At 44.3% G+C, this 12,999-nt stretch overlaps 1 protein-coding gene across 1 annotated transcript; it reads left to right on the top strand.

Moving 5' to 3' along the window:
- Positions 1-3,911: 3,911 nt before the first annotated feature.
- Positions 3,912-12,616, top strand: PSMB2 (proteasome 20S subunit beta 2). The gene is made up of 5 exons (XM_039729240.1): positions 3,912-4,080; positions 4,796-4,866; positions 9,682-9,844; positions 11,457-11,506; positions 12,384-12,616. The coding sequence occupies exons 1-5, from the start codon at positions 3,927-3,929 to the stop codon at positions 12,489-12,491; spliced, it is 546 nt and encodes a 181-aa protein (XP_039585174.1). The 5' UTR covers positions 3,912-3,926; the 3' UTR covers positions 12,492-12,616.
- Positions 12,617-12,999: the final 383 nt, after the last annotated feature.

Raw genomic sequence — 12,999 nt, 5'->3', positions numbered from 1 at the left:
CCACACTGGTCATATGAGATGGAGACTGAGCAGAAAGCAGAGCCCAGATCCCTCAGGACAGCGTTTCCCAGCCCAAGGCAGCAGCAATGCACCCAGGAGGGCTCAGCACCTGGAAGGAGACCAGGATATTGGGATCACTAATTGGGAGAGAGAGGGATTGTCCTTAGGCTGTGGGGAACCAAATTCGATGGTTTTGGGGCACACGGACACTGTCCATCCCCTGTGCTGGCACTGCTGGGCTGCACGTCAGATCCTGGGGCAGTTCTGGGCCCTCCATCGAGGGGCTGGAGCGTGTCCAGAGAAGGGAACAGAGCTGGGGAAGGGGCTGGAGCACCAGGAATGGCTGAGGGAGCTGGAGGGGCTCAGCCTGGGGAAAAGGAGGCGCGGGTGGGACCTTGTGGCTCTGCACAAACTCCCCGACAGGCAGGTGGGTGAGGTGAGGCCATCTCTCCTACTGTGGGAAGAGTGAGCTCAGGGAAGGACGAGAGGAATTGGCCTCAGGCTGGGACAGAGGAGATTCACATCAGATATTGGAAAAAATGTTCGCTGTTTGCATGGCCAGACATTGGAGGTGGTGGAGTCACTGTCCTGGAGGTGTCCAGGAGGAGCTGGGGGATGTGGCTCCAGAGGCAGCGCTGGTTGAGGGACTGAATGATCTTAGATCCAACCTGGATGATTCCGTGAAAACCTTACGTGGATGCAGAACTTGGGGACATGGTTTAGTGGAGGGCACGGTGGCAGCGCTGGGCTGAGGGTGACCTTGGAGGTCTTTTCCAACCTCAGTGCCTCATCCCGCCACGCTGTGTCTCTGGGATCTTTTCCATATTTAACCATCCCGTGATTCCAAAGGGATGGAACCCAAAGCCCTCAGATTCGAGGTCACCCCATCCTTTTATTCCTTTTATTCCAAAGGGATGGAACTCGACCCCCTCAGATTTGAGGTCACCCTGTCCTTTTCCACCTTGAACCATCCCGTGATTCCAAAGGGATGGAGCTCGACCCCCTCAGGTTCGAGGCCACCTCATCCTTTTCCACCTTTAACCACTCCTTTATTCCAAAGGGATGGAACTCGACCCGCTCAGATTAGAGGCCACCCCATCATTCCAAAGGAATGGAATCGATGGAACCCAAAGCCCTCAGATTTGAGGTCACCCTGTCCTTTTCCACCTTGAACCATCCCGTGATTCCAAAGGGATGGAGCTCGACCCCTCAGATTCGAGGCCACCCCATTCTTATATTCCAAGGGGATGGAACTCGACCTCCCTCAGATTTGACGCTACCTTCCTTTTCCACCTTTACCATTCCGTTATTCCAAAGCAATGGAACCCAAAGCCCTCAGATTCGAGGCCACCTCATCCTTTTCCACCTTTAACCAACCCTGCAATTCCAAAGTGATGGAACTCGACCCCCTCAGATTCGAGGCCACCCCGTCCTTTTCCACCTTTAACCATCCCCTCATTCCAAAGTGATGGAACTCAACCTCCTTAGATTCGAGGTCACCCCATCCTTTTCTACCTTGAACCATCCCGTGATTCCAAAAGGATGGAACTCAACTCCCTCAGATTCGAGGCTACCTCATCCTTTTCCACATTTAACCACCCCGTCATCCCAAAAGGATGGAACTCGACCCCCTCAGATTCGAGGCCACCTCATCCTTTTCCACCTTTAACCAACCCTGCAATTCCAAAGTGATGGAACTCGACCCCCTCAGATTTGCCGCGGCTCGGGCTGAGGGGAGGCTGAGCGCGGCGGGCAGATTCTCGGTGTGTGAGCGCTGCAGGGCCCCTCAGCGAGGTGTGGGGGCTGTGGGAAGTGCCAGGCGGCCTCTGGAGCGGGGAGACAAAGCGGGGGTGAAATCGCCGCTTGCTGCGGGTAAAGTCCCCGGTCGTGGCCGGGTGTGACCGCTCTGTGTTGGGTTCTGAGCTTAATTTACCTGTTCAGGCCTGTGATCCCAATCCTCGCTCTGAACAGCAATGTAAAAGTGTTTAAAACCCGTACAGGGATAATGATGTGTGGCAGGAGGTGCTCACTTGTGACCTGTTCAGTGGTAAAACGTAATTAATGGGAGAAAAGGCATTATGGGGACTAAAAGTATCAGTGAAATTCACAGCACGGAGAGCAGGAGCCAGACTGAAACATGGCTTTTGTTTCTTTGTCAGGTAAAACATCTAGGGTGTCACCAAGTCTCTCTAAAAAAATGATTTAAATTCTCTAAAATCAATTTTTTTTTTCCTGTTAGGCTGAAGCTTGTTGCATTCTAAAGACTGTGCTTTAGTAGCTCTTTTAAAAAAAAGTTGTAGAGCAGAAGATCGCTAGATCCATACAAATGAATATAAATAAATCTATATAAAAATGTTATAGCGCTGCTTTTACATCAAATGTTTCACTTCAAGTCTGTGATAGCCAGTTGGAGCAGTGTTAGAGGCTGTGGTACATACAAAATAAAAATTTAATCACTTAAAATAATGTTTTCTAAGTTAATATTGGTTCCAAATAGGGTTTTTTCACAACCTTTAAGAAAAATGTACTTTGAACATAGGATTTAGTTGGTTTTGCTGGAGGGGGGAACCCATAAATTTCAGGTCTATATTTAGACTATTTATTTGTAAATCAATTTCAGCCTGAAGAAGTTTTGAGGTGACCCAATTGCCCTTCCAGTACCTGAAGGGAACCTGCAGGAAAGATGGAGAGGGACAATTTACAAGGGCCTGGAGGGACAGGACACAGGGAATGGCTTCCCACTGCCAGAGGGCAGGGGTGGATGGGATTTTGGGCAGGAATTGTTCCCTGGGAGGGTGGGCAGGCCCTGGCACAGGTGCCCAGAGCAGCTGTGGCCTCCCTGGCAGTGCCCAGGGCCAGGCTGGGTGTGGGGCAGTGGAAGGTGTCCCTGCCCATGGAAGGGGACGGGCTGGAAGCTCCTTTCCAACCCAAACCACTCTGGGATTGCAGGGCTGGGCAGTGGCAGTGGCTTTCCCAGACAGCAGCTCCAGTGCTGAGATGACTTTTGACATCATTTTAGAGGATTGTGACACTTGGTGCCTGCCTTGCAGCAGGGATTGTTCAGCACCACTCAGTGAGCTCAGAGGGGGAGGCTTGGTGTTTGTGCAAGGATTTTCCTTCACTCCAGCAGCTTCTCAGTGTCTGCCTGGGCTATCCAAGTGCCAGCTACCTGCTCTGGTGACAGGAGGCTCTGTGAGCTCAGGATTGTCCTCAGCGCTGTCATTGCAACAGCTTGGATCCCCTCAACACAAACTCAAAACTGTTTTAAATTGCACTTACGTCTAAAAATATGGATTACTGTTCCTTCATTTCCTGCTTGTAGGTCAGCTTCATTGGGATTTATAATCATTACTTTAATTTTCATTCTCTTTGGTGGTTTGGTTTTTTCCTCAAAAAATAACAAGGAAAATAAATGTTTCTGGAAAAGCTTCATTCACATAAGCTTCTGGTTTTTGGGACTGCAGGATATGAGTAAAAGGGCATCGTTTGACATGGAATTTGTTTCTGGATTTCCTAAGATTGCTTTTGCTCACTGTGTTGATATTTCAGCTTTATATAAATTACTTGTTTCTGTGGCAGAATATTTGAATAAAGTTTAATAGTCACTGAGCAAAATCCTTACTCCTGAAGGAAGCAAACCCTTATGCTTTGAACACAATATTCTGTGTGAAGCTTTATTCTTTCCTGCCTTGCTTCTAAGGTAGGAAACGCTTTCTATTTCTGGAATGCCTCCCTCCTGAAGGGCTTTGTTTCTCTTTAACAGTTCTTGTGTTCTGTGTCACCAGCTGTGAGACACCAAATGTCAGTCTGTGTTCAGAAAGGCTTTTTTTCATGGTCATGATGCAGTTATCCACATCTCTTTTTTGCTTCTGTAAAGTCCTGATGTGTCATGATATTGGCAAAATAATTTATTCTTCCTGGTGACCATGGCTCTCAATGTTATTTTTCTTTGCCTAGACCATGACAAAATGTTTAAGATGAGTGAAAAGATCTTACTGCTGTGTGTGGGGGAGCCTGGAGACACGGTGCAGTTTGCAGAATACATCCAGAAAAATGTTCAGCTCTACAAAATGAGAAATGGTGAGTGAAGCAGGACAGGCCCTGGGGGTTGGGAGCAGAGCTAAAGTGGTTTCCAGGTGAATGTTGGTGGAGAGGGCTGTTCTCAAACCTTCTGCAAAGATTTCTGCATTTTTAGTGTTCAGCAAAGGTGACAATTCAGGCAGGATGAAGAATTAGAACCTGGATTGTACAGTATAAATTAAATGGTTTATCCAAATCCTAGTAAACTTCTTTGCAATATAAATAACAAATATTGTACTGACAGACTTTCAGACTTACTATTCTCTGCAAAGGTGACAATTCAGGCAGGATGAAGAATTAGAACCTGGATTGTACAGTATAAATTAAATGGTTTATCCAAATCCTAGTAAACTTCTTTGCAATATAAATGACACAAATGTTTTACTGACAGACTTACTATTCTCCTAATATGTCCATTGCATGCTAACTGTAACCAGGGCTTCTGATATATTGGACAAAAAAGTCAAGCTACATGTCCTTAATACTTTATATTTTGAAGCCATGTATTTCTATGGTCCATACAGATGTGAAATACCCAAAGTCTGAGGGCCCTGTTTATGCCTGTAGCTTTCAGAATAAACCAGAATTAGACAAAAGGCACTACATTTTGTCACTAAAGAACATTTTGTTATTTCAGAAAAGGCACGGGAAGGTGGGAGGTGAATCATGAATGATTTGGGCTGTTAGCAAACAAATAGTCCCATTTCTTCTCCAGGTTATGAATTGTCTCCCACTGCAGCTGCAAACTTCACCCGGCGAAACCTCGCGGACTATCTGCGGAGTCGGGTGAGTAAAGCTGAGACATTTGGCACAGGCTTCCAGGGAACATTTCCATCTCAAATAATGGAGTCTGAAAAAGTGTCTTTAGTGATGAATTTGGAGCTGGCTGCTCAGGGATGTAGTGGGTGAAGGAACAACTGGATGTTTCATTCAGTGCTCTGCTGTGGGTAACAAAGGGTTGAGGGGTCACAGGTTGGACTTGATGAGCTTGGAGGTCTTCTCCAACATCACTGATTCTGATATTCTGTGAGTTCACATTGCTGAAATAATGTCTTAGTAAAATAGAGCTTGATTTGCTTGTTTTAAAAACTTATCACATCACTTATCAATAACTGATACAGGCATAGACTTAAAATTCCAGCCTTGGGCCCAGTAAACACTTTGTCACACGCTGCAGACGTGAAGTGAATGAAACTTCTTGAGCATCGAGATAAGGTTGTGGGTTTTCATGCAAATGCTCCAAATCCGTTTAATCTTCTTGGAAAATGATTTCATAGAGCAAAGCTGTTTGATGTACTTAGGAAAACAAGTGCCTTTTGTAAACAGCAACATGAGACTTTTGGTAAATACCACATCCAAGTTGGGGTTGTTTTTTCAAGTTACTGTACTGCAATTAGCAATGTTTCCCAGGGTGATTTTTTTCAAAGTATGAAAAGCTGCTGTGAGGGGGCAAACAAACCTTTAATGATCTAAGGTTAGGAAGCATTTCATTGAGAAGAATGTTAATGTGCTACATGAAAGAAAACAGGAAGAAAGAGGATGTTGAGAATGAAGTCGGTCAGCTCTGTCAGGAAGAGAGTGTGGGTTAAACTGTGTTGCTGTTCTAGCAGTGCACTGCTCAGGCCTGAAATCAGGTTTTACACTAGCAAATAAAGGCCAGTATTAACCTCAGAGCTGTATTGTTGTGAACTATATACATGTGGAGTGAAAATTCTTCCAGAACTCATGCACAGGAACAGCCAGAGATGATTGTTCTCCTTTCTGACACACAGCTGCAGGTAGAAATTTTTTCTTGTGGGTCCCTTCCAACTCAGGATATTCTGTGATTTCACAATGCTCTTCTGGTTTAAATGGCTTCATCCAACTGCATGGCTGGCAGGTGATGGTTGGCAGTGATGCTGTTTGCTTGAGCTTGTGTTGAGCTGTGATTTGGAAGGTCTGTGTGTGTTCTGTGCATTCCTGTGAGTTCTCGAGGCTGGTGTGGAGCAGTGATGCTGTTGGGGCCTGGCCCTGGTGCTGATGGCTCATCTCAGGGACATCTGACCTGCACAGATCAGTCTGAGTGTCCTGTCCTTTTCAGCAGAGGCAGCTATTTCTTACATGTAATTTAAAGTACCTTTAACAGGCTTTTTGGTAGACCTGCCCATCAGGAGGCACCACTGACGTGGCACCTTTGTCTTCCTCTCTGCCACGTCCCTTGGGGCCTGATCCTCCCTGTGGCTCCACTCCTTGCTGAGCCCACGCCTGTCTTCCAGCTCACCTTCTCCAGATGGGCAGCAGAGTGGGGAGGACACTGACAGAGGCAGATGTGTTTATTTACCAGAGACAAAACGCTGCTCTGGTGCAGATGGCGACGCCCCAGGGCGCGTGGCGCTCTCTGACACTGCTGTCACACTACACTGATCTCCACATTGCAGGCAGAAGCTTTTTTCTCTAACTTAGCACTTCATGGTTTGTTTGTGGCATTTAGAATTTGACAATACAAGCCTTGCCATGGGAGTTGGGGTTTTTTCCCTATGAATTTTGTTACATTTTCATCATAATGTGGGATACCAGAAGGATTAACGCTGGTGCTTGAAACTGCATAAGGGATTTCTGGAGGCTACTGATGTAATCATGTGGATCATGAAAATAAAAATTAAAAGGTAAAACATGCCACCACCTCCTGTTAGGAGTGGGAAAATAGTTGAGAAGTAAAAGGTTTGATGGGGAAAACGTAGTTTGTTGCTTTATTGGCACTCACTGTGTAAAGATGTTATAGGAGGCCAGAAGGTGTATGAAAGGGAAGGTTAAACTGCAGCAGGACTTTCTCAGGCATTTAGACTTGTTGTGGCCAAGGTCAAAACAGAGTTTGTTCTGCATTGTTCATCACCATCTCATGGTGATGATTTCGTTTGATTTTATTTAGGATTCCCATTACTCCTGCAGTCCAGATTCTTGATATCCTAGGGACAGCTCACAAGGCAGTGCCTTGAAATTGTTCTTCTGGTGGAAAGTCTCAAGTGTAATGACACTGGGCTTGTATCTTAGGGCCATTACATCACTGCTGTCTTTGCTTCTACTTGATAGTCACCATGTGGTTTTTCATGACATTTCTCTTTTTAAAACACAAGATTTCTGCTCCAGAGCAGGATCTGAAAAGAGTCTTTGTGATTTGTGATCAGGGCAAACCTGGAAGGTGCTTTGGCTTTCATGGAGGTGAGTGGTGCTGTAGTGTGTAGTGGCAGGACAAGGGTGAATGGCCTTAAGCTGAAGGAGAGCAGGGTTAGATTGGAGATTGGGAAGGAATTATTCCCTGTGAGGGTGGGCAGGCCCTGGCACAGAGGGCCCAGAGAAGCTGTGGCTGCCCTGCATCCCTGGAAGTGCCCAAGGCCAGGACACTGGAAGAGGAAGAACCTGGAAGGTGTCCCTGCCCATGGCAGGGGGTGGAATGGGATGAGCTTTAAGGTCCCTTTCAACCCAAACCATTCCAGCATTCTGTTGTTACCTGTTCCAGCACCTCACCTGGTTCATGTGCTGAACCCAGTGCAGGGTTTGGTACATTGACCTCACTGCTGAGGCTGTGTGTGTGGTGGGGGGAAGTAGGAAAAAAAGCCCCCTGCCCTCCAAAGGTGATGAAGTTCAGTCTCTGATTGTGATGCTGTTTAATTATAGGTGACAGGGTCTGGCTGGATTCCAAAGGCAGCTTTAGCTCCTCTCCCCATGTCCACACTTGGCAGGAGGCTTCCTTGCTCCCACCTTTCCCCCTCGCTGTGACTTTGACTTCCGCCAGATGTCACAGGGCTGTGTCACCACCGAGCTGGGCTTGGGCTCTTGTGCACAGCTGTGCTCTTCAGCTGTAAATTCTGAACTATTTCACACATCTCCTAATTGCTGTCGTTATTTTAAATCAAACAGCACCAAGTGCAAAACTACTTGGGATGAGAAATGGTGCTTCTGTAGGAAGGGAAGTTTGATTTTTAAAAAAATGTCCTGGAGTGTTAGCCATCACTCATTTGATGGGCCTTTAACCACACCAGCCTTGTAGAGAGTTGAGAATGGTTGGCATGGACCAAGTTACAGAAGTCAAGAAAGGCTGCCTTTGGAATGGACAAAAGGTTTGGGATGTACAAGAAATTCCAGTCCCAGCATCGAGGTGTTATGCTGCAAATTTCATTTATAATCATGGAAGTTGTAAATAGATTATGTATATTTGCTGATGTTTAAATCCTGCCTTTCTAGAATAATAAGGCATGGGGGATAATTATTCACATTTGAGGTTTAAGAAGTCTCAGAGACCATTAGTGGGAGAACTTAAAACTGAAAATCAGTTTACAGATGGGTTTAAGTCTGTATAACACCATTTATTTATGGTTGAGTATCTCGCATATGCCAATGTTGGTAATTCCAAGTCACACAATAATTTGAGTGATCTTGTGTCATGGCTCTTAAATATCAACTTGTGTGATGTTTCAGAATAAATAAATGATGAAATACAGCCTAATTAAACCAATACAGCTGCATGGTAACTTCTTTCCAAATATTCTTGGATGCTTTGAAGATTAAATCACACAATTTAAAGTGATGTTTTATATATAACTGTAGCCTGCTTTATTCTTTCATACTGTCTGAAAGTAAAAATATAGTGGCATGTGATTTTTTTTTTCTGTGTGTGGAAGTTTACTGCATTGAGTATCAAAATGAACTTTTTCTATGATGCAGTTAATGTTTTGGCTTTAGGGTGAAATTTTGTTTGCTTTTTTAATCTGGTAGTTGCATCATCTTATTTTTTTCTTATTTTGTTGCTTTGTTGATCCAGGTTTTCCAGCAGTTTGGAGATATCCTGTTAGTACAATTAATTTAATAAGAAACATTGTGTAGATATGGAAATACTGGAAGTATATAAAAGCTGCTTTTAAAAATACATACAATGCCCAAATTTTTTTCTGATCCTACATTTAAAAATAATACAGTGCACGTGTGTTTCATGGTTTTACAAAGTACAGATCTTGGAAGGAGATGTAGGAGAAGAAGAGATGTCTGATTTATTCATGATAGTGGAACACTAAACCCAGAACATGGAGTAAACTGCCAAATATTAAAGATTACACTTGGTACATGCAATAAAAACCAAATTGCCAGTGAACAGGACACTGTGTGTGACTGCAGTGTGTGAGAGCTTTCATACGTGCTGTGCTCCCTGGGAGGGGGACTGGGGAGAGAGCAAAGAGCAGGTTACATGAACAAAGAGTTCTTAGAAACTGCAAAGTGTTCACGTTGTGCTCACGTGTCAGCAGTAAAAATCCATAATTTTTATGGTGAGGGGAAAGAATCTGGCATGGAGACTGCATTCAAGTTTTTTAAAGTTCGAGTGTGTTGTGAAAGCTGTAAAAAAAAAACCAAACACAGTGGAAGAGTTCTATGTTTTTATTTGCTGGTGCATGTTACCAGAAGACCTGATCACTTTTAGCTTGACACCCACAATGTGCTGCAGACAAGACTGATGCAGCATTTTATGATAAGGAATTGGGTAATCAGCTCTGCTGTTCCCTGGTGCACGGGAAATCAGGATTCACAGATCTGCTGTGAGTGCTCTAACAAAAACATCCTTTCTCTTGGCAGACCCCTTACCACGTGAACCTTCTCCTGGCTGGCTATGATGACCACGAGGGCCCTGCCCTGTACTACATGGATTACCTGGCAGCTCTGGCCAAGGCTCCCTTTGCAGCACATGGATATGGAGCATTCCTTACCCTCAGCATCCTTGACCGCTATTACAAGCCAGGTGAGTGGAGCCACTGGACAGGAAAATTCTCCTGCTTCAATTTAGGCCTTGAGTTTATTAGCCAGTGAGACTGACATTTGCTGAATCAGGTGACATTGCTGTGGTGCAACAGATCAGAACTTGACTTTTTGTTAGATAAATGGAGCTCGAAAGGTTGCCTTTGGTTTTGCTAGCATGGTAACAGAAAACTAGTTAACTCCTTAATTTTTTTCCCCTGTTTGCAGCATACAGACTGGGAATAAAGGACAATTCAGTTATTCTAAAATATGATTAGACTTTCCTGGACCATTGGCAGCTGGTAGTCTGCTTTTAATAAATAACACTTTGACAGCTCTATCTTCTTTCTTGTCTGTTGGCTCTGACATGTACATTTTCCCAGAGTATCAGTATTCAGAGGTCAGTCCCAGATCCTATTGCTCCATATCTTGGATTGGCTTTGTGTATGATAAATTAAAAACATTCAAATGAAAAGGTATTCCTAGCAAGATCATCTCCAGCACTCTGAAGTGGTGGTGGTGAATCACAGAGTGTGGAATGGTTTGAGTTGGAAATAACCTTAAAGCTCATCTCATTTCACCTCCTGCCATGGCAGGGACACCATCCACTGTCCAGGTGATCCAAGCCCTGGCCAGCCTGGCCATGGACACTTCCAGGGATGCAATGGAGAGGTTTTAGACTGATTCACAGTTCTGTGCACTTGGCAGCTGCTCATCATAACTCTTGCACATGTTTGTACCTGTCTAAACTTTTAGTTTAGACACATAATCCATTGCCAAGGAATATACATGGCCCCATCCCCACTGTGCAGATAAGGAAATGTGCAAAGCACAGAATATTGTTAATCTGACATCTTTGGCTTTAGCTACAAACTATTTGACTCCTGTGTGCAAAGCTGAGTTTAAGTTATTATCTCTGCTCTGAGATTAGAAATCCTTTCATCTACCTCCTTCAAGAAATGCAGCTATAAACTGAACATTTTCATTTAACTTGCCTGAGCAGTGGATGCAAGTCTGGAACTAAGCCTAGAAAGAAGTTTTAGACCCACCAACCCTGTTTGTTTTCTAGTCATGTCCCTCAACAATCTATTGTTCCATTTTCACCATTCCTTGTGGAACAGAGGGAAATAATGAACTTCATTGTCATGGCTTGTCACCCCTATGGAGTGCTGGATTTTATCCTGAAGTGTGAGAATAGCAGGAGCATCCCACACGTGCCTGGTCCTTTATTGAGCTGATACCCAGCAGGAACATCACACTAAACCCATCTCCACCTCCTGCCCTGGACTCGCAGCCGGCCGGGGCAGCTGGAGCTCATTTAGAGCTGCAATAAACTGCAGGAGAGGGAGGTGCTGGGCTTCTCTGAGCCAGGCCTGGCCATGGGAGGCAGAATTCCGTCATGCTTCCCATTCCCTGTAACAAATCGATTCTCAATGGCTTGTTGGGGCGTGAGCACTGCGGTGCAGGGCGTCCTCGGGACATCTGGAAAGTGTTTTCTGTGAGCTGGGAAGGAGAGGTTTTGGTGCTCAGCTGAAAAGTCGTTTAAATTTAATAAAAGTTTCTGTGGAGAGAGATGGCTTCTAATGAAATCAATCTGTGGATGTTTTCCCTTTCAGGTATCACACGTGAGGAAGCTGTGGATCTCTTAAAAAAATGTCTAGAGGAGGTGAGTTGCTGAGCTCAGGCCCTGATGCTCCTGAGAAAGGAATGTTTGTTTGCATTCACTCGCTGATCCTTTCCTGTTCCTCTTGTCGCGTTTCTTGCTGCCTTTGCCAGAAGGGTAATAAAGGCACTGGCCAGATGTGGAATAGCTACTGAGGAAAAGGATTTACAGGCAGTTGCATTGCCTTTGCATGGTTCACGTCCTCCAGAACATAAACTTGAGCTTTTTGCGTGCTTGGCATAATACTGATCCAGACTTTTTCCTCTTATGTTTCTTCTGAATGTACTGCAGCATGCTTGTCACTTGTGTTACACTTAAGAACTCTTAGAAGCATGTACTAATTCCTTTCCAGCTTGTGAAGTGATATCTGAGGTAAAGCCTTGACCTCAAAGTTCATGACCAATTTTAGTGTCAACATAAGACTCCAGATCTTTCAGACACCAAGGCTTTTATTGTAGGAAGATAGTCTTTATCCTTGTCTTTAAGAGATTGATTTGAATGTAACATCAAGAAGTGCTCTGAAGAGGTCCTGTCTGAAGTATCTTTGTGATATGTATGCTTTGTGTCCAAAATTTTAGCCCTGTTTGAAGTATCTTTGTGATATGTACACTTTGTGTCCAAAACTTTAGCCTGCTCTAGTTTTTCTGCTTAAATGTCTTCCCTGTTAACAGGCCTGGTTATTTTGCATCTCTGCCCGAGGTTTGTCTAATGTGAACCATCTTACAACAAACTCCCACTAATTCACTCCTGAGCAGTGAAAAAACCCCTTCTAGTTCCTAATATTTTGGGCCACTGGAACCAGGATGGAAATTGAAAGTATATTCTCCTCTTTTATTTAAGCTTTGAGTGAATCTCATTCCTTCTTTTTGTCTTTGAACAGCTTCAGAAACGCTTCATCCTCAACCTGACCTCCTTCAACGCCCGGTTCATTGACAAGGAGGGCATCCACGAAGTGGACAATATACCCCTTGCCAAAGTGGAGTCCTAACCCCCAAGATCTTTCTTCAGTAGTCTTGTTTTGTTCTCTCTTGGTTTTTTTTTTCTATTCATTTGAAGCACACGAGTAATGTACTGCAGTGCGAGCTCGAATAAAGCCTGACATTTATATAGCCAGTTTTATCTTTTTATTCCACTGATCCTTCCTGAGAGGATTTGAGTAAATTGTTCCACAGTGAAAGTGAAACCTGATTTACAGTTCATGGGGGCACATTCAGGTTATTTATCTTTCCTCTTCTGAGATTTTACTGCTCTCCAAATTTCTTATTTGTGGGAAAACTGTATTTTTAGATGACATTGTGCTGTCATCCCTCTCATCACTAAAGCTCATCAAACCCCAGGCAAGTTGTCCATGCCAAACATGCAGCATCTACGTTATTTTTTCAAAGATGTTACCAGTTCTTGCTGTATAAAATTAATCAGGTTTTCAAAGGCCTATTTTGCTTTTGATAGAGGATTTTTTTTTCATTTGAATTACATTGATACAAAGATTTCCAAGT

Source organism: Passer montanus, unplaced genomic scaffold (assembly GCF_014805655.1).
Source record: "Passer montanus isolate IOZ18808 unplaced genomic scaffold, ASM1480565v1 scaffold68, whole genome shotgun sequence".
Classification (NCBI taxonomy): Eukaryota; Metazoa; Chordata; class Aves; order Passeriformes; family Passeridae; genus Passer; species Passer montanus.
The sequence above is the reverse complement of the archived record's forward strand: the minus strand, read 5'-3'. Positions and strand labels throughout refer to the sequence as shown.